The sequence below is a fragment of the Muntiacus reevesi genome, chromosome 4, assembly GCF_963930625.1.
Source record: "Muntiacus reevesi chromosome 4, mMunRee1.1, whole genome shotgun sequence".
NCBI classification, from domain to species: domain Eukaryota; kingdom Metazoa; phylum Chordata; class Mammalia; order Artiodactyla; family Cervidae; genus Muntiacus; species Muntiacus reevesi.
Window position 1 is genome coordinate 45424920 of NC_089252.1, and position 18531 is coordinate 45443450.

Sequence of the window (18531 nt, forward strand, 5' to 3'; positions counted from 1 at the left end):
GGAATTAATGAAGGACAGCAGAGCCTGGCTTGCTGTAGTTCATGGGGTTGGACACAACTTAGCTACTGAAAAATAACAGCAACAATCCTCCCCAAATTCTTTCTGCCTCTGTTGCTTTCTGATAACTTCAAGCAATTTTACTTTTTAAAAAATGTTTTTCCAGATCTTCTAAGTGATCTCAGTGGAAATGTTGGCCCAAGATAGTTGACCTATAGTGAAAGTGGAATCTTTAGCTCCATTATATATGAGTGATCCCAAATAGGTCAAAAGCTGGGGACATACAAAGGCAAAACTTCCATGACTTTCTTTATTTTACTAATTTATTTATTTTTGGCTGTGCTGGGTCTTCATTGCTATACCTGGGCTTTCTCTAGTTATGGTGAACCCAGGCTATTCTTTCTTGTGGTGCATGGGCTTCTCATTGCGGTGGATTCTCTTGTTGGAGAACACAGACTCTAGGCACTTGGGCTCAGTAGTTGGGACTCAAGGGCTTGGCTGCTCCATGACATACGGGATCTTCCTGGACCAGGGATGAAACCCGTGTCCCCTACATTGGCAGAGATTCTTAGCTACTGAACCAGCATGGAAATCCCCCATCAAATTCTACGCAAGGAAAGATCCCAGCTGAATTTATGCAAGGAAAGTAGGTTATGAATTTTTCTTTTCTGAGCTGTTGAAATGCACATATTATCCCAGCAAGCTGACTGGTTGTTTCTGTTTCCCTGCACTTGGGGGTGACTGGATTATATTGCTCTTCCTTATCTCTGTCCCTGGCCCTTGCCATCACACCCACTCTTTTTGCTTGATCCTTCTCTTCTGGATTAACCCCCAGGTGGTCTGGAAGGGCATGAGATTGCCCTGGCAGGGCGGTTATCTTCACCTTCCACTTGCTACAAGGACTGGTCTGAGAGCATCACAGAGATCCTCAGAAAACCATGCCAGGGGTTGATTTTTAAAAAGCTCACTGGCATGCTGTAGTCCATGGGGCTGCAAAGAATTGGACACGACTGAGAAACTGAACTGAATTGAATGAAATAAAGATCTGTGTATTTTATACAGAATAACGTGTGTAGTTTGTGAGTATGCTTTTCATCACTAAGAATTCTGTTTATGCACCTGAGAAAAGATGCATGCCCACTTCCCTGCCCGCTGATTGCCCTGCTACATTTCTAGGAGCACTGTCTCAACAGCACCCTTAGGGCTTCTGGAAAGTTGGTCTCCCTTCATAAATCAATGCACAGCATTGACTCTGGTCATGGAAATTTATCTGCAGACAAAACTTGAAAGTAGATATGATGTATGCTCAGGCTCCCTCGGGTGTTACTTCAAAGGCACTTTTCATCACACTCCATCCCACCCCGATTTCCCCTGTCCCACCTCCTGCACAGCAAGGAGTCTGGAGGTAAAGATAGAGGATGGTCTCCCCGGAGAAAATCAGTTGTCTGAGGTCCGAACTTTCCTGGCCAGATTCTGTTCTGTATACAGATGTCAACTGGCCCATCTCCAGACAGGTAACCTATCCAACATAGAGAATAAAGTCAAAAAATGGAGTGTGACCAGAGAGAAAGCCCAAGAACTTGTTCTGTGTTTTCTATTAAAGCAATACTCATAAAAAAGAAAGCCTTTTGCAGAGATAAACCACATATGCTGCTCTAAGCCACAGTGATGATAACATGGGCGTGTGTGAGTCTGTGTGTTCATGCCTGCGTGTCTTTATGCACGCATGCATGTCTGCAAAAAGACTAGTTAGCAAACTTTACCATGCAGCAAAGACAAAGAGTGGAAGCAATGCTGCATGTTGTTTAGTAATTTGACTTGAGTGGCATCCCCAGTGGGTTATTTTGGTCCCAGAGTGGAGTCAGTCTTCCTCAATAATATTTATTTCACACAACCTCAGATTATATACATCTTGCATACTGGACAACTTCAAACCTGAAAAGAGATGGGGACGGCTTTGGATTGGGAAATTACCCCTTTTCCAAATGTTCCTTGGAACAGAAACAAGGAACCTGGCAGTGAAAGTGGAAAGACACCTTGGGGATCGTTCCACCTACTCCCTCATTTTCATAAAATACAGATTTAGAGAGTTGAGGTAACTTTTTCAAGGTTGTACAGAGAATCAGTTGGCCGAAGAAGGGCTGAAAATCAGTCTCCTCATTTCTAGTAACCCCATCAGGCCATCCTTGCATGCGTGGGCGCTCAGCAGGCTATCCTGAGCAGTGAAAAAATAGGACTGAAGATAATAAATGATTAGGGAAACTTTCCAAAACCCTCTAATCATAAACAAGTGACTTTGGAATATGAAACTCTAACTCCATGGTTGGACCTGCTATTGAAATCAGACGCCACAATGATGTTTTTTTCTCATATGAATGGATGAGAGTAACAGAGTGTGTGACTGTTGCTCTGAGACGGAGCACATGACTGCCCAGGACCTCTGACACTCAGCGATCCTATATGCAGTCACTCTTCCAGGGAGGGAGACGCCTCCATAAATGAATAGCAGAATGAGCAGGCGCTAGGAGGACCAGGAGCATCCCTGTTGTTGGGGGCCCTGTGCTGCAGCCTGGCTACAAGGTGCCTCTGCCTGGGAATTTGCATCTGGGAAGAGAGACATGCCCAGATGAGCCGACATGCATGGAGTGGCAGCTTCTCCGGCTGCTCGTGGTGGTGCTGCTAATGGCCTGCCTCTGTTTCCTCCCCATTTTCTGGAGTTGTCTCTCCAGCTTCCTGTCAGTCCTCTGAGCTGCAATATCCTTTAAATAAATCCCCTTTCTGCTTCATTGTTAGTCTCCCCTGGCTTGTCTGCAAGCACTCTGAGTGATGTGTTGGAAAGAGAATGAATAGCCTACACAAGTCCTTGCATGTAGTACTTCTGTTGACGCTCTGTTTCATATGTCTCACTATAAAGATTAGACAGGCACTTGTCTTTGATGTTCAAATAAAATAAAGTGTGGGAGGCTATAATTAAATTTCACCAGGGCCTTCTGGAAGGGAACTTTAAAGGTCAGAACGTCTCAGTGTCCAGATAGACAACAAATAGAGCCTGCAGAAATGTGCAGAAACTTTCTGTTGTCTGCCCCATTCGTGGAGTTTCCCAATGCTGGGACTCAGGACTGCTCATACTGTTGAAAAGACACAGTTTCAGACAGAGGAATATTTAGTGCAACTCCAAGTGGCATGTGGGAGGGGTGTAAGCTGTCCTCCCCGGCGGAATTTCCATCTGGACTCAGGCTGGTTTGTGGGGTGCCCGGTGGCGTTGGGGGTAAAGAACTCTCCTGTCAATGCAGGAGACAATAGAGACATGGGTTTGATCCCTGGGTTGGGCAGATCCCCTGGAGGAGGGCATGACAACCCTCTCCAGTATTCTTGCCTGGAAAATCCCATGGACAGAGGAGCCTGGTGGGCTGCAGTCCATGGGGTTACACAGAATCGGACACAACCGAAGTGAGTTAGCATGGATGCATGCATGCATAGGTGTTGTAGGAAACCAGCCAGAGGAGCCTCGTCTCCATCAGGGGACAATGTCAGGTTGGAGATTCCAGCTGGGGAAAGAATAAAACCCCACTCCTAGGTTCACCAGCGTGGAGACCTTGCCCCTCTCCTGCGGCCCTTCTCTCTGCTGCCCCCTAGAGGAGCCAGGAACAGAAGCTAGTGGGCACGAGAGGACATGTGCAAGGAGAGGAGACCACTAGGGCCTAAATACTTCCGTTCTCTCCACCCCTACACATATGCTGAAACCCTAGTCAGGTATGATGGTATTGGGAGGTGGGGCCTTTGGGAGGAGGTTAGGGTTAGACGAGGTCATGAGAGTGGAAACCCCACGAATGGGATTAGTGCCCTTAGAAGAGTCATCCGTGAGCTTGCTTCCTCTCTGCTTGCTGTCATGTGAGGACATGGCAGGAAGACAGAAGCGAGACACCCAGAAGAGAGCCTCCACCAGAAGCCAACCTTCCCAGTGCCCTGATCTTGGACTTCCAGCCTCTAGAACTGTGGGAAACACACTTTTCTCTTGTTTATGAGCCCCTCGTCTGCGGTGTTTCGCTACAGTTGCCTAAATAGGCTAAGTCCAGTCCCCACTGCAGGAGCCTGAGCCTGTTTCAGGCCTGAACTCTGTGAAGGAACGTAGGAGAGCTGCAGTGATGGGAGAGACATGGAAGCTTTGGTGCGGGATTGGGCTGGACTGTTTAGACAACAGAAAGTGAGACTTTTCTCATACCCGACTGTAACCAGAAAACATATGGAACCGTCTAGAAATGTGGGGTGATCAGCAGAGTGGGGGTAAAAGAAGTAATGGGGAAATAAAGCCCTGCTTGCTGGCACCCCAGTGCATCCAGCTTCTTCAATAAAGTGCAGGCGACTTCAGGTGAAGTCAAAATGCACAGGCAGTGCCAGGGCCCCTGCCCCCGCCAGACTTCACACCCCACGCCCTTCCTTTGTGGGGCATCCGCGACCACAACAGCTAGACCCCAGCCTCAGTCTTCCCCTAACACTCGCAGGGCTTCGCTGACAGCACAGAGGGCCATGTGTCATGTGTCTAAAGATCGAAACACAGAAGTCAAGAGAAAAAGTTGTTAAATAAGCTATGTTGCATCCTTCTACTCTGACAAGCATAGCTTCACAAAGACCTGCGAAGCCAGGTTCCAGTTAGTCTCAGATTTCTCGGGGTTTGGGGAGGCGGCAGGGCTAGGCTTCTCATCCCGCCCTGGTCTTGCATGCTGAGAGGTCTGGCGTGTGAACATTTAAGTCCATATGTTTAAGTTCTATCCAACCTCCCCAACCTCCCCAACAAACAGCCTCCTGTCCTCAGCTTAAGGGAGCAGCAACTTGCCCCCAGAAAGAAAGATCTGGGGAGAGGTCCATGCAAGAACTGTAAGCGGGCTTAAGACTGTTTGGACAGGGAATTGAGGGGTCCCCAATCCCCTGTGCATGAACCATCTAGAATGGGCACATCCCCATCAGCTTTTTAGATTCCATGTCCCAGGGAGAGCCCTTTTAAAACACAGGGCCAGGGCAGCTGCCTGGCTTCGAGGCCAAAGGGCAGGACTGACAACCCTTCCCACTTTTCCAAACCTAACTCATCAGCATCTGATTCTGAAATCATGACTCCTTTCCTGGCACAGCGGCCTCTGCTCACCTCTCTACCCCACACTGGTGTGTGTGTGTGTGTGTGTGTGTGTGTGTGTGTGTGTGTGTAATGAGAACACAGCTCTTTGGAGCTGCTGCCTAGGCATTTTACAGCATGACAATCTGACTCACACCCAGAGTCTGGACATTCATATAAGAACCTCAGTTTAAGATTCCTGCCTCAAGTTCCTGCTTCACTTTTGCTGGGGTTGCATTTGGATTGGGGAAAGTTAGTGACCTCCACCCCAACCACCTCTTAAAGACTAGGTGCTTGCTTCCTCCTCACCACAGAGGATTAACCATCCCCCAACTCATCCCCTCACCCCACTTCTGGGATTTGTAAGCAATAAATCTTGTGACTTTACTTTCTTTATCCAAGTGTTTTATAAATAAAACTGCACCTTCAATCAAACCGATCCCAGGGAGCTCCCTGCCATCCCCATGTGGGTGGCTTTCACCTCCGAATTCAACAGGTCACAATCTGCATATTCTTATTTCCGTACACCAGCTCCAGGCGGCCCCCTAATATAGGCTGCCAGATGCTGTCAACCCTCCAGTGGTCCCTGCTTGTGCTCTGGGAGCTGAGGCAGGTTGGGCTGTAACTCGGCAGCCTCTGGAGAGGAGACCCAGCCACATGTAATCACACTGGCCAAGTTGAGTGGGTCTCCCTGGGTGTCTTCAAACAGCTTTACATGCCAGGCAAACCCTGAGAAATTACCAGCTCAATCATTCTGATTTAAAAAGAGGATGTCCTTGTCACTTCCTTCTCCCAGCCTTCCCCTCAGGAACTGGCAATTGATTAACCATCATCATCAGATTATCCAAAACAACAACTCAGATAATCACTGGGATAAGGAATGTGTGCAGCTTTGCTGCTCTCCTTCCTCCCCTCCCTCCTTCCCTCTCTCTTTCCTCCCTCCTTCCTTCCATTTCCATTTGAAGAATAAAACAAAAAGAAATATGTAAGGAAACACAAACAAGCATAATTATTTCAAATGCTTGGGACTTCCATGGTGGTCCAGTGGTTAAGACTTCACTTTCCAGTGCAGGGGTTGTGGGTTTGAATCTTGGTCAGGGAGTTAAGACCTCACATACCTCATGGCCAGAAAACCAAAAACATAGAACAGAAGCAGTATTGTAACAAATTCATTAGTAGTAGTAGTAGTTTAGTCGCTAAGTCGCGTCCGACTCTTACGACCCCACAGACAGTAGTCTGCCAGGCTCCTCTGTCCATGGGATTTCCCAGGCAAGAATATTGGAGTGGGTTGCCATGCCCCCCTCCAGGGTATCTTCCCGACCCAGGGATCGAACCCGGGTCTCCTGCATTGCAGGCGGATTCTTTCCCTACTGAGCTAAAATCAATAAGGACTTTAAAAATGGTCCACATCCAAAAAAGTTTTTAACAAATGCTATTGCTGGGTCACAGAAGAATGAGGAAAGGAAATGGACGTGGACTGAGCATTTATTAAGTGGCAGGTGGGGCTGGTGTTCCCCACGGCCCCTCTGGCCCTCTCAGAGCCCTGCAAATAGATTATCACCTCCTTTCTATGAACAACAACAACAAAAAAAAAACCAAAAAACAAAAAACTGAGACTGAACAAGGATGCTCAGCAGCAAGTATCCCGCCTCCGGCCCCGCCCCACAAAGGCAGAGGGCGGGGCCTAAATGCGGACTGGAAGGGAGCCTCTTAATCCTTCCAGACACCAGGAGCGCCCTCTGGAGGAGAAAGTGAGGTAGTATCCCTTAGGGTGTCCACAGTGGCACATTTTGCATGCTCTTTCTTGCTCAGCCACCCTCTCTCCCTGCAACTGCTACACCACCTACGTAGGACATCCCAGCCACCAGGAAATGAAAAGGCGCTTTTGTATTTCAGAGTGAGGCTCCTACAGAAGTGATGTTGGAATGGCAAAACAGAAGACCATTTTCATTAAAACACACTTTCAGCCTCTGCTATGGGGATTAAATTAGGAAACCCACGCTGAGGAGGGAGACTCATCACGGAGCAGACTTCTCAGTAACAAAGCAGAGAAGTGTGGGTTAAAGCTCCAGGCCCCTGGACGGAACGAGAAAGCAGAGATGGCTGTATCCGCTGTGAGAGGCAGAGGGGACAAAAGATTGGTGCTGACCAAGCTTACTGCCTGGAAAGGCAACTCTGAGTGTTTCATAGGCTCGGGGAGGGGGAAACTGAGTGACGATTACCAGCGCTGCAGAGGTCTGAGGTGTCTGGAGGAAACTGCCAGTATGAGCTCTGGTTAAGCCAACTTCTGTTCCCTCACTCTGGGCCTCATTCTTGCCTCATTCTGGGCCTCAGCTTCTAAGGGGAGAGAGCTGTACAGTGGCCAGGAGTCAGCAGACCAGACCTCCAGCCCCAACTCTGCTAGGGCTCACTCGGTAGCCTTGTTCTCATAGTTTTGCTGCTTGGAGCTTTGGGCCCCTCATCTGCAAAATACTGCATGGACACATGAAGTTCTGAGGCCACCTGGCATTACTGGAATTTTTCTTCTGTTGGGAGAATTTGCATCGTGAATCCTTCCTTCTCAGGTAGAAGCCAGAAGCTTACTTCCTGGTCAGCCTGCATCTAGGCTGAGGCATGGGGTCTGAGCTCCTCCCTTCAGATGCATCAGGACCAGAGCAACAGGAGGAAGTGCATAAGAGTAGAATCCATTTTCTAGGGAGAATGGTGGTAAAGAGTGGACTACAGGGCAAGTCCCAGTGTCCTCAGCCTGGTGTTAGTCAGGAGAGCTGTGGGGTGTGGGCCTGTCATCATCATGACACCATGAGCAGCAGCAGCAGTAATCAAATCTCTGCTGGAGCAATTGGCCACAGTGCGTGTTAGGGTGGTTCTGGGTTCCTGGCTTGCAGGCCGTGGACTTTGTGCAAATTAGACAAGGGCACCACATCTGGACACTTTACTGCCATCTGCTGGGAAATTGCTATGATGTAGAAATCTAGAACATGGTATAACAATTAATTATACAACCCTGTCTAGGGTGTGAACGGTGCAACTCAAAAGACATGTTGTGCAGTATGCAACCTGTGCAACTGAGCTTGGCAGCCCCACAAGCCTGACTGTTTGGCCTTTACGGAGATTCTATTGAGGACTTAATTTTCTTTAATATAAGCCTTTCTACTTAAGCTATCTGGGGTGCGGTCTGGTGTTTGACTAAGAACCACGACTGATAAAAATAGGGATGACGTGTCCCCCACAGGCTAAGAGCCAGCTGACCAATGCAGGTAAGTATGTTCCAGGGGCATAAAGACTTACGTTACTCAGAGGGTTTGCCCTTAATTTATTCATTTTTAGAGGAACACGGGAACGGGATCTGATTCACCCTATCTTCCTTCCTTTTTCCAGAAACCTATTTGTTTATTCTTTTGCTCTAGTTGTCAGGGTCAGAGTTCGTGGTTAAATAGAGGAACCAAAAGGATGGAAATGAGGGTGTGCGTTACAAATATTCCAGTAGGGAGACTGGTGGGGAAAACCTTTGCCGGGTCTCATTGGTGCACTGCTGGGTCTCCTGTTGTTACAAGGAAGAATGACATCAGCCTGTGTATCATTAGTGTGATAACTCTGTGTGTGTGTGACTGTGTATGTGTGTGTGAGTGTGACAGAGAGTGTGTGTGTGTGTGTGTGCGCGCGCGCGCGTGCGCGCGTGTCTGGTGCAGATAAAGTGATCAGTTCTGAGGCTTTCCAGAATTGTCCAGATTTGAGATGTCTTTATTTATTAGGCTATTTCTGGGCCCTTTTTTTTTTTGTTTGTTTGGGCCTTGTGGCGCTGCCCCTCAAGGTCACAGCCATCCTGCCCAGGGTGTGGTGAGGAGGGAGAATGAGCAGGACCTCCCCCAGGGAATTCTCTCCCCATCAATTGCTGGAAATGCGTATTTGACTCCATCCTCAGTGCTTCAAACCTGAAGGGAGGAAAGAAGCTGTTGTTTGCCTCCCGTCCCCCGTCCCTTCCCCTCCGGTGCCCAAAGCAGGGAGGGAAGGCGAGGGGGGCGGCTGTGAGGCTGGGGCAGACTGGTTATCTGCCCACTGGTCTGGTTTCCAGCCCATCCCTCGGGATCAGCCGGACTGACCTGCTTTGCTAGGGCCGTTCTTTCCATCCTGATCGGGAGCAGGGGCTGCAGGGGCCGGAAGAGGGAGCCTGTGAGTCGCGTTTGCGGCGTGGCTCCTCCGCTCAGGGTTTGGACAGAGGGGAGGGTCCCGGCGGGACGGGGAGGTGGGGCCTCGGATACACACATCCTTGGTTCTAGAAGCTGTCCCAGGTCCCGGGGGACGTCAGATTTCTGCGTGCGGGTCGCGCTCCCCTCCTGCGGGACCTCTGCGGGCTGACGGACAGCCTCTTCCGATGGAGGGGGCTGACCGAGGAGACCCCTGTCCTCTCTCACTTTCCCTTCAGAAGCCCTCCCTCCGCCGGCTCTCAGAGGGGAAAGTGCAAGGGGAAACCCAGCTGTCCCCGTCTCTGGAAACGGCAGGAAGCGCCGGGGTGAGGTCCCAGGAGAGGAGGAAGCGGGGTCTGCGCAGAGGTGTGCCGGGCGTGGCGGGGACCTCTGCTCCCCTCGGGAAGGGCGGGCCCTGGGCTCGGATGAAGGCCTGAGACAGGAGACAGTCTTAACTTCCTGTTGCTTCATTACTGTTCTCCTGTCGCACGTCAGGGATTTCACAATCAATCAGGGCCTTTTCTACACAGAGTCCTGTTTCACTGAGTCCAGGTCACTGGGGGGTTAGGGGGGGTGGCTAGCAGGCAGCCATAAGCCCCCACACTGAGTTTTGTGAAGGTGTCCCAACTTATCTTCACTCGTCACCCCCTGTTCCTGGTACCACCTTCTTCCATGAGGATAGATATTCTCCTTTTCATAAGTCAGATGGCGTGACCCAAGGGATGGGCCATCCAGAAAGTCCTCCTTCCACATAGAAATCTCTGCTTCTTGGAAGGCGAGGTTAAACCCTTCCAGTGACCAAGAGCTCACTCCCTCACAAGGGACCTCATTCCCCTTTAGGACAATTCCATGTGGTAGGAAGTCGTCTTCCTTTGCTTGGGCACCTGGCTGTCTCCTGGAATCTCTCCCCTATTGGTTTGATTTGGCCAAACATTTGGTATGATCCTGTCTCTACCTAACAGAACTTTAGAAGGTCCAAGGCCTGTTCTAACATCTCTTAAACCTTCTTCTCCAGGTTAAGACGCACCTGCTTCTCTGACCTGTCTTCAGTGGCCTCGGCCTCCTCCCTGGCCCTCCCTCTCTACCGAAGTTCCCTTTGCTGTCCATACCCCCACTCTCTGAGCACATCAGGGGGCCTGCCATGTCCTATGTGGCTCTGTGAGACACCTAACTGGCCAGGACTAGAGGCCACTTCACTCACATGAGCTCAGGAGCCCCCAGAAGCCAGGGTCCAGTGGGCCCACTTCCCCATCCTTTCCCCCTGTTCACCTCTGGCGTTCAGTGGACACTGATCCCCAGAAAGGGGACCCAGTGATGCTAGACTACACGAGCTGAGCCAGATCCAGACAAGCAGCTGCCCTCCTAGTCCTCGCACGGGGCCAGGTTTATCTTCAAGTCCTCAGTCAGTCACGCGCTTGGGCCTCTCCAAGTTGCAAGGCAGCCAAGGGGCATTGAATTTACTGGAAGATCCTGGAGGAAAGGCAAGTCATGATGTTCAAGACGATATTTTAAAATTAAGACAAACGCATACCTATTGTATGTGGTTTAGTTGCATTAGTCCTATTCGACTCTGTGACCCCATGGACTGTAGCCCACCAGGCTCCTCTGCCCATGGGATTTTCCAGGCAAGAATACTGGAGTGGGTTGCCATTTCCTTCTCCAGAGGTTCTTCCCAACCCAGGGATCGAACCTGGATCTCCTGCATTGTAGGTGGATTCTTTACCAACTGAGCCACGAGGGAAGCCCCTTGTGTAATAGAATGTAAAAGCGTGAATTTCAAAGCCACAACAGGAGACTTCAGAGGAGTTTTGTACTATGGGGAAGGTTGCTTCAGGCTACTTCTTTAAAATTCAGTTCGCAATCTCCCAACTGGCAGGCCCCCTTGGCTGAGGGGTGTTTAATTTGGGTAGAAAACTTGGAGAAGCTCTAAGTTCCTGAGTTTCTTGGAGAAACTCAATCTCTTTTCCTATTCGAATGAGGCAAGTGAGGACCAAGGTAGAAAAGCAATCAGCCTGAGGACACATATTTTGGAGTCTGGATCTGAAACCCAGATCCGTTGTTTTCCCTGTACTGAGAAATGCTGCATTGGGTTTATAAGAGTGCTTACCACGGCAGGAAAGGGGATCTGAAGACAGAAAAGCAACTCTAGGTTAATTCTTGGTTATATAGAAAACGCAGTTCAAGATCAATTTCACTCCAACAGTTGGTGCTCTGGGTTCTGAGTAGGGTTGACCCCTTATATTCCCTTACCTTCTTCAGGGTCTAATGGTCCCTGTTTGGGAGAGACAATCAGGTGAATAAAGAAGAAGTCCAATACCAGTGCCAGGGAGTAAAAGGAAAAGGTTGAGATGGTAGCAAGGCCAGCCACAGGTCGCTCTGGATGCCAAGCTAGGTGACTGGTAGGACTGTCATGTTAAAATGGTCAGCACCCCTTTCACTCTCCCTTGCTCACACACCAAAGGCTATATCTGCACATGTGAACACACACATACACATACCTCTCACTCGGAGTCACAGATACCCACAAGCTTACGATCCAGCAGAGCCTCACGAATCAAAACTGCAGCGGACCACTGACGACCTGAGCTCTGGGTTCTGAGTAGAGTTGACCCCATTCAAAGCCCCCACCCCGACACCTGCAAAGGGGAATCAATGGAACCAGCGAGGTGAGTAGCTGTGGCTTTCTTTTACTTAAAACGCTGTCCCTCACGTTATTAAATAAGGGTCAAAGATTGGTAATTTTTTTTTATAAAGGTGTCTTCAACATTTTTATAAGTTTGTGACACCCAATTGTCAAACTCTAAAGCCACAAATGTCTGCACATTATCTTGTGGCTATCTCCTCTCACAGAAGTGCAACTCTCAATATCATTTCATCCAGTCAGTTAATACTGTTTAATAAATAGGCCAGAAAATTAGCTGAGACTTTTTCTTGACGGGATGCGGCGTGCAACCAAAGTTATGGAAGATTGTCCCTTGAATCACTAAGGCAAACCTTGTTGAGTGTCATTTTACATAAAGCAATCACATAAAAAAAGTTATAAATAGAAAAACTTCCAAAGTTCTCCCACAGACAGGGAAATCGGAACATCCAAAAGAAAAAAAAAAAGGAAACAAAACACAAACATCCCTACGACCCATTTGCTTCAAGTTCTTGATCATACAGTACTCGACATCTTTGGATATCTTACAATGTACAACTCCAAATTGCAACCAAGAGAAAACAAAAAGAACTAACCAGTCATCTGAAAAATTGAGTTTATAAGAAGTCATTACCTTTACAAAATAAAAACAAAAGCCCCAACACCACTGGATTCTAATTTGTTCATCTTCCCTTGTTTTCTCTTGAAGTTTGGGTCAGCCCCACTCCCTTGACTGAGGAGAGGGGACGTGGGCATGTTGGCTGGTGGGTTCCAGAAGTGAAGGGCGGAAATGGAGATAGGAATCTGAGAGGCGCTGCCCAGCAGATGACATCCGAGGACCACAGGGTGTCAGCAACAGTTCCCTCTGGCTGAAAGGGCCAGAGGTGGTGTGTGGAGGCAGGGGTTTCTTTCAGGGAGCGGGGGAGCTGAGAGAGGGACAGAGTCTGTGGTCTTCTCTGGCCTTTTTGTTTTTTGTGTGGGTTTGCTCAGGAAGAAGCCAAGGCGATAGGAAGAGCCGAAGTCTCTGTGTCCACAGCTCCAGGGTTGGGGAAACCAGCCCTCACCCACCCACCCAGATGAACTCGCCCCCCTTCTGGGCTACTGAGAAGCAAAAGCAAACTCAGCAAGAAAAGGGAGGGAAGGGCAGGAAAGCGGAGAGATCAGGAAGGCCCCAGCTGTCTTCCTTCTCAGGACGGCTGCCCACCGGAGAGCCCGGGAGAGGGGGTGGACAGCCCTCGTTCACAGAGCCCCCCACGCCCGTCCTGCAGCCAAGGCTCTGATTCCCCACACAGCACACCCGGCTTCCTCCCCAGGGGGCCAGGGAGGGGCTGTGGGTGTTCAAACACAGCAGTGCCTAAGCCCCAAGAAGCCCACACCGAAAAGTGAACACACACTTGGGTTACTGAGCGCTTTGTTTCTGGGAATCAGATGGAGGGAGGCAACGGCCAGGTGTTTAGAGGTGGCCCCGTCCTTCTGTGTTGGCCCCAGGAGTCCTGAAAGGCTCCTTATGGCATTGCCGGGGGTATGTGGAGGTGGGGACCATGCTAGGTGGTCGTCTCTGGATGTGCCCCTAGGGGAGGTAGGATCTGGAGTTACCCAAAGCTGCTTGGGGGCTGTGGACAAGCCCCACCCAAGCCCTCTTCCTCTGTCACCCTGTCTAGCGTGGCCACATTTCTCACCTGTGCTAATGTAAAGATGGATGTGATAAAACTAAGTCCAGTAAAATAGTGTCACCAGGGACATTAGGAGTGCAAAGCTCCTGCTCTCTCAAGGCTTCTCTTTGGAGGGATGGGCAGATATGAGCATGTGGGTGGGTGGGAGAGGGAAATGAAATCACCAGCCCTCTTTCACAGCAGGGAGAAACTGGGGTACAGTGGGTGAAGCGGTCCAAGGTCACAGGACAGGGAGGGAAAAATGGGTCTGGATTCCAGGAGCCTCACTCCTGACTCCAGGAGGCCTCCCTGCCAATAGGTCATCTCCTCTAAGGCTCCCAGGACCACTGGAGACGGGGAGAATGAACCCTTTGGAACAGAGTTAGCAGGGACTCCACCACACAGCCGAGGGGCTCACAGGGCGCGTGTCTGAGGACCCTACCCTCCTCCCTGCTCCATCTGGTCTGCCTCTGGCCAAGCCACCTCCCTCCTTCTGGACCCTCACAGCTCCAAGGTACTTTGGGACACATGGCCTGGGGCCCCGGCTGTGATATGGGCCCCTGTGAGTTTCTCTTTGAGGGTGGGGAGAGGCAGCCAGGGAGAGGCCAGGCCTTTTGGGAGGAGATGCCCATCTCAGACACCAGCAAAGGGGAGGCAACTGCCTCAGGAGGCCTGGAAAATACCACTGCAGCTGCTATTTTTTCTTCCTTTTGAAATAAAAAGTTCAGACCCATCGATGGGGCAGGTGGGCCTGGGAGGGGACGGGAAAGCAGGAGCGGGGTGGACGAGGACCAGCCTAGTTGTTGGCCTCAGACATAGAGGCCACGTGGTTGAGGCCGGCAAGCCCAGGGAGGCCCGCCAGGCCCGCGGCCCAGGGGTCGGGCAGCGGGAAGTAGGGCCGCGCGGCGGCCACGTTCTCGGCCAGCGCGAAGGCCAGGAGGCCCCCCGCGTTCCGCTCGGCCTCGAGCTGGGCGCGCCCGAACAGCTTCATCTGCGTCTCCTCGAACTGCCGCTCCAGCTCCTGCAGGCTCAGCGCGCCCTTGGGCGCGGCCAGGAAGTGCTTGGTGGGGCTGGGGCCCGGGAGGCACACGGCGGCTCCGCCCAGGTGGCCGCCCACGTCGCCCAGCGCGGGGGGCATCACGAAGGCCGCCTTCTCCGGGGCCGGGCCGCCGGGCCCGAAGAGCAGGCTGGCGGCCCTCCAGGCCGCGGGCTTGCGGCCGCGCCGGGGCCGGGCCATGCGGCAGCTCTGGCGCTTGATGTGGCGGTGCAGGTGGTCGGAGCGCGTGAAGCTCTTGTAGCAGAACTCGCACTGGTAGGGCCTTACACCCGTGTGGATGCGCATGTGGTTCTTGAGGTCGTAGTTATGCACGAACTTGGCGTTGCAGTGGATGCACAGATAGGGCCGCTCCCCTGTGTGCTTCCTCATGTGGATCTTCAGCTTGTCCTGCCTGCAACGCAGAGTCAGAGTCAGTCCCTGCCTGAAACCCCAGGGGACGCTCCTGGCTCTCTGCTGCCCTCCCTCCAGAACCAGTCAAGGCTCCCTACTGCCATGGTGTCAACCCCAGGAATGGGACCCTGGCTAGAATTTGCCTTCAACTACTGTGTGTGTGGAGAAGGCAGTGGCACCCCATTCCAGTACTCTTGCCTGGAAAATCCCATGGACGGAGGAGCCTGGTGGGCTGCAGTCCATGGGGTCCTGAAAAGTCGGGCATGACTAAGTGACTTCACTTTCACTTTTCACTTTCATGCATTGGAGAAGGAAATGGCAACCCACTCCAGTGTTCTTGCCTGGAGAATCCCAGGGACGGTGGAGCCTGGTGGGCTGCCGTCTGTGGGGTCGCACAGAGTCGGACACGACTGAAGCCACTTAGCAGCAGCAGCCGCAGCACTGTGTGTGTGTGTGTGTGTGCGCGCGCACACGCACACGTGCTAAGTCGCTTTAGTCATGTCCAACTCTTTGTGACCCCTTAGACTGTAGCCCGCCAGGTTCCTCTGTCCAAGGGATCCTCCAGGCAAGAATACTGGAGTGGGTTGCCATGTTCCCCACCTAGGGATCAAACCTGCATCTCTTACATCTCCTGCATTGGCAGGTGGGTTCTTTACCACTAGCGCCACCTGGGAAGCCCACCTTCAACTACTGCACCACTCCAAACAGGCGTGGTTCCTCCCCTGGATTGGAGAGTAGAGTGGGAGCTGGGTTCTGAAAGGCCTCTGTCACTCCAGAACACCTTTTAGGAATAAGATCAGAGAGAATGAAGAATCCACTCCGTCAGGGCCTGTCTCACACACTGGAAAATAGACTTTCAGGGGCCATAGGCCCCCCCGAAAGTCAGCGATCTTTCATTGTCCTCCAAGCGGGAGCCACTTCTGATACTGGATCACACTTTCAGCTCCACTCTCTCCAGGCAACGGGGTCTTCCCTCTGGGTTCACCCTGGTCCCATCCCAGCCCCTGGGCTGTTGAGACCGGCCTGTCCTCAGCACTAATCTGAGAGTTACAGATACCAGGCACACGTTGTTCAAGTCTCCTGCACTGTGGTTTCTTAGCTCCAGCCCTGGGCTCTCCTCTTTGTCTGCAGACAATTCCAGGGTTTACAAAAGAGCCAGGTGCAACAAGAATGCAGCCTAAGCTAGGGCAAAGCTTTTCAGGGTTTAAGTGGTATTATTCAGAGGTAAGCTATGATGTGGGGGAACGCCTCCCGTAGGGTGTGTGGGAGCCCCTACTCCAGCTGCAGACCCACCGCTAACTGAGTGATCTTAGGTGAATAACAACCTCTCTGCACGAGAGGAACCTCGCATGAGACATCAGTTCCTGGTGTCCAGAGATGATGCACAGAAATTTGGGTTTGTGTTGAACTGGATTCCACACACCTCCTGGTGGTCTTGAAAGGAGGACTGATATCTCACGGCTGTTGTAAAGACTGAATGCTGCCTAAACCAGCTAAAGGAACCTTTCAGGCTGGCCGAGGTGGAGTCAGTGGAGCCGTGAGAACTCTCTCCGGCCTTCTGAGCCTTCCTTGACCAGGCCCCTCAGGCCAGGAAGCTGTGTGCAGTCTCCCACCTCCTCCATGCAGGTGTGGCTTGGGTGGAGCATCTGCCTGTCATTTTTGGCTTGGGTTTGAGGTCGGAGCAGATGTGGAGCCCAGGCACCCGCCCTAAAGTGGTCAGATTTAAACCACACTCAGCAGCAGCCCAGGACGCCAGCAGGAGCGGGTCCTGGCCGCCTAGTGTCCCCCCGGCCGCTAGAGGTCTCACTGGCTCTCGTTTTTTTTCTGACTAGCTCCCCAGGGGCAGAGCAGGAGAGAAAAGGACTTTCATGAGCACGTTGTGGGGGAGCAGGGGAGAAGGATCAGGAGGATGGATCCGTCTCTAGAAGGCGGGCAGGCACCTGGGGGGAGAGGGTGGAGAGCGGGGCGGGCAGGGAGGAGGAAGGGAGGGTTGGTATTCTCCACACACCAGAACCCCCCACCCCCGGGTCCCTGCCCTGCCTGCAACCCACCAGCTGCCCACAACTGCACAGTGAGTACCCTCCTGTGACATCTCATGCACATCTCCCCCCACCAGCATCCTGCTCTTAGGGTCTCCGTAATCCACATTTCATCCAGGTGATTGGATTTTGGAGCAGGAAGGGGACTTAGCATGTAGGCTAGTGGGTCTTAAACGTAATGAGCCATTATCAGGGTTTGATGAAACACGGAGGACTGGGCCCCACTCCCAGACTGCCTGAGTCAGGAGGTCTGTGGGGAGAGAGCAGAGAATTTGCATTTTGAACAAGCTTTCAGATGCCACTGCTGCTGCTGCTGCTGCTGCTGGTCTGAGAACCACCTGCCTAGGTTAATCCTTCACTTGGCTGGGGGCAAACGGTGGCCCAGGGAGGTAGGTGAAGTCCCTAAGCGTGTCTGACTGAGCTGGGACCAGAAGAGCTCAGGCCTCTGTCCTCAGTCCTGCGCTGTGGGCTGTGTGAACATGGAAGGGCGGGGTGCAAAGCGCTATCTGTACCCCTGGAGGGATGCTGTTCAGTGCTGGGGACTGTGACTTGGGACCCCACACATTCGCTCAGGTTCTGATGAGATGCTGATGCTCGGTGCTCGACCAGGCTCACTCATTGGCTGAGAGACTCCATCCTGGAGATTCAGGGCCTGGTGGAGAGTCATCAGTGGGGCTTTAAATACATCCTCTCATTCAGTCCTCACTGTAACCTTATAAGGTCGATTTAAAAAAAAAATTACTATTATATATATTTAATAGTATCAACCCCGAGGGTCACCCTCAAATAGTGGACAATGCAAGTGGTAAATCTTCAAATGTCAAGGGCCTCCTTTAAATATGCACTGCTTCTTCTGAGCTTTTCATTAGGGCATCTAAAATAAATCACACCTCAGCAGCGATTGGCCCAACTGTGTGAGAAGTGCTGAGAAGGTGACTGTAACTTTGTCTCATTGAGTGCCTGCTCGGGGTAGGCGAATATACCATCTCAATGGCCCTGGAAGGTCATTATTCACAAGCAAGGTGTAGAGCAGGATGGGGGCCCCTATTAGGGGTGTGGGAACCCCTTCCACCTGCAGATCTTCCACTGACTTGCTGGATGACCTTTAGGCAAGTTATTTAACTTCTCTGTGCAGAGTTGAACCTAGGGCTGGACATGAGTTCCTATTGACCAGGAATCTGGGTTTGCATGAGCTTAATTCAACACACCTGGATCAATTTCCTCACTTGGATCCCAGAAGAGCTGGGGACTCAGAGAAGTCAAAGAGCTTTCCCAAAGGTACCAGGCAGTGAGGGGCAGAGGGGCCTGGAGGGCTAACTGGGCGGGGTTTGTTTGCAGGCTCTTTGGAGGATTTTCCTACAGAGTGTTCCCAGCCTGAGGCCTGTAGGGGCTGCCTCAAAAAGTGCAGCCCAGACAGTTACACCAGGGCATCGGCAGCCAGCCTTCTGTCTCCCGGGCCAGAAG

At 51.5% G+C, this 18531-nt stretch overlaps 1 protein-coding gene across 8 annotated transcripts in view; it reads right to left on the reverse strand.

The window, feature by feature from the left end:
* Positions 1-12181: 12181 nt before the first annotated feature.
* Positions 12182-18531, reverse strand: part of ZBTB7C (zinc finger and BTB domain containing 7C) — a 378538-nt gene continuing 372188 nt past the window's right edge. For all 8 annotated transcript variants that reach the window (XM_065932669.1, XM_065932666.1, XM_065932668.1 and 5 more), the window contains one exon: positions 12182-15029. In XM_065932669.1, coding sequence (XP_065788741.1) covers positions 14378-15029 — 652 coding nt within the window. In that variant the 3' untranslated portion in view covers positions 12182-14377. The remainder of the gene's footprint in view (positions 15030-18531) is intronic.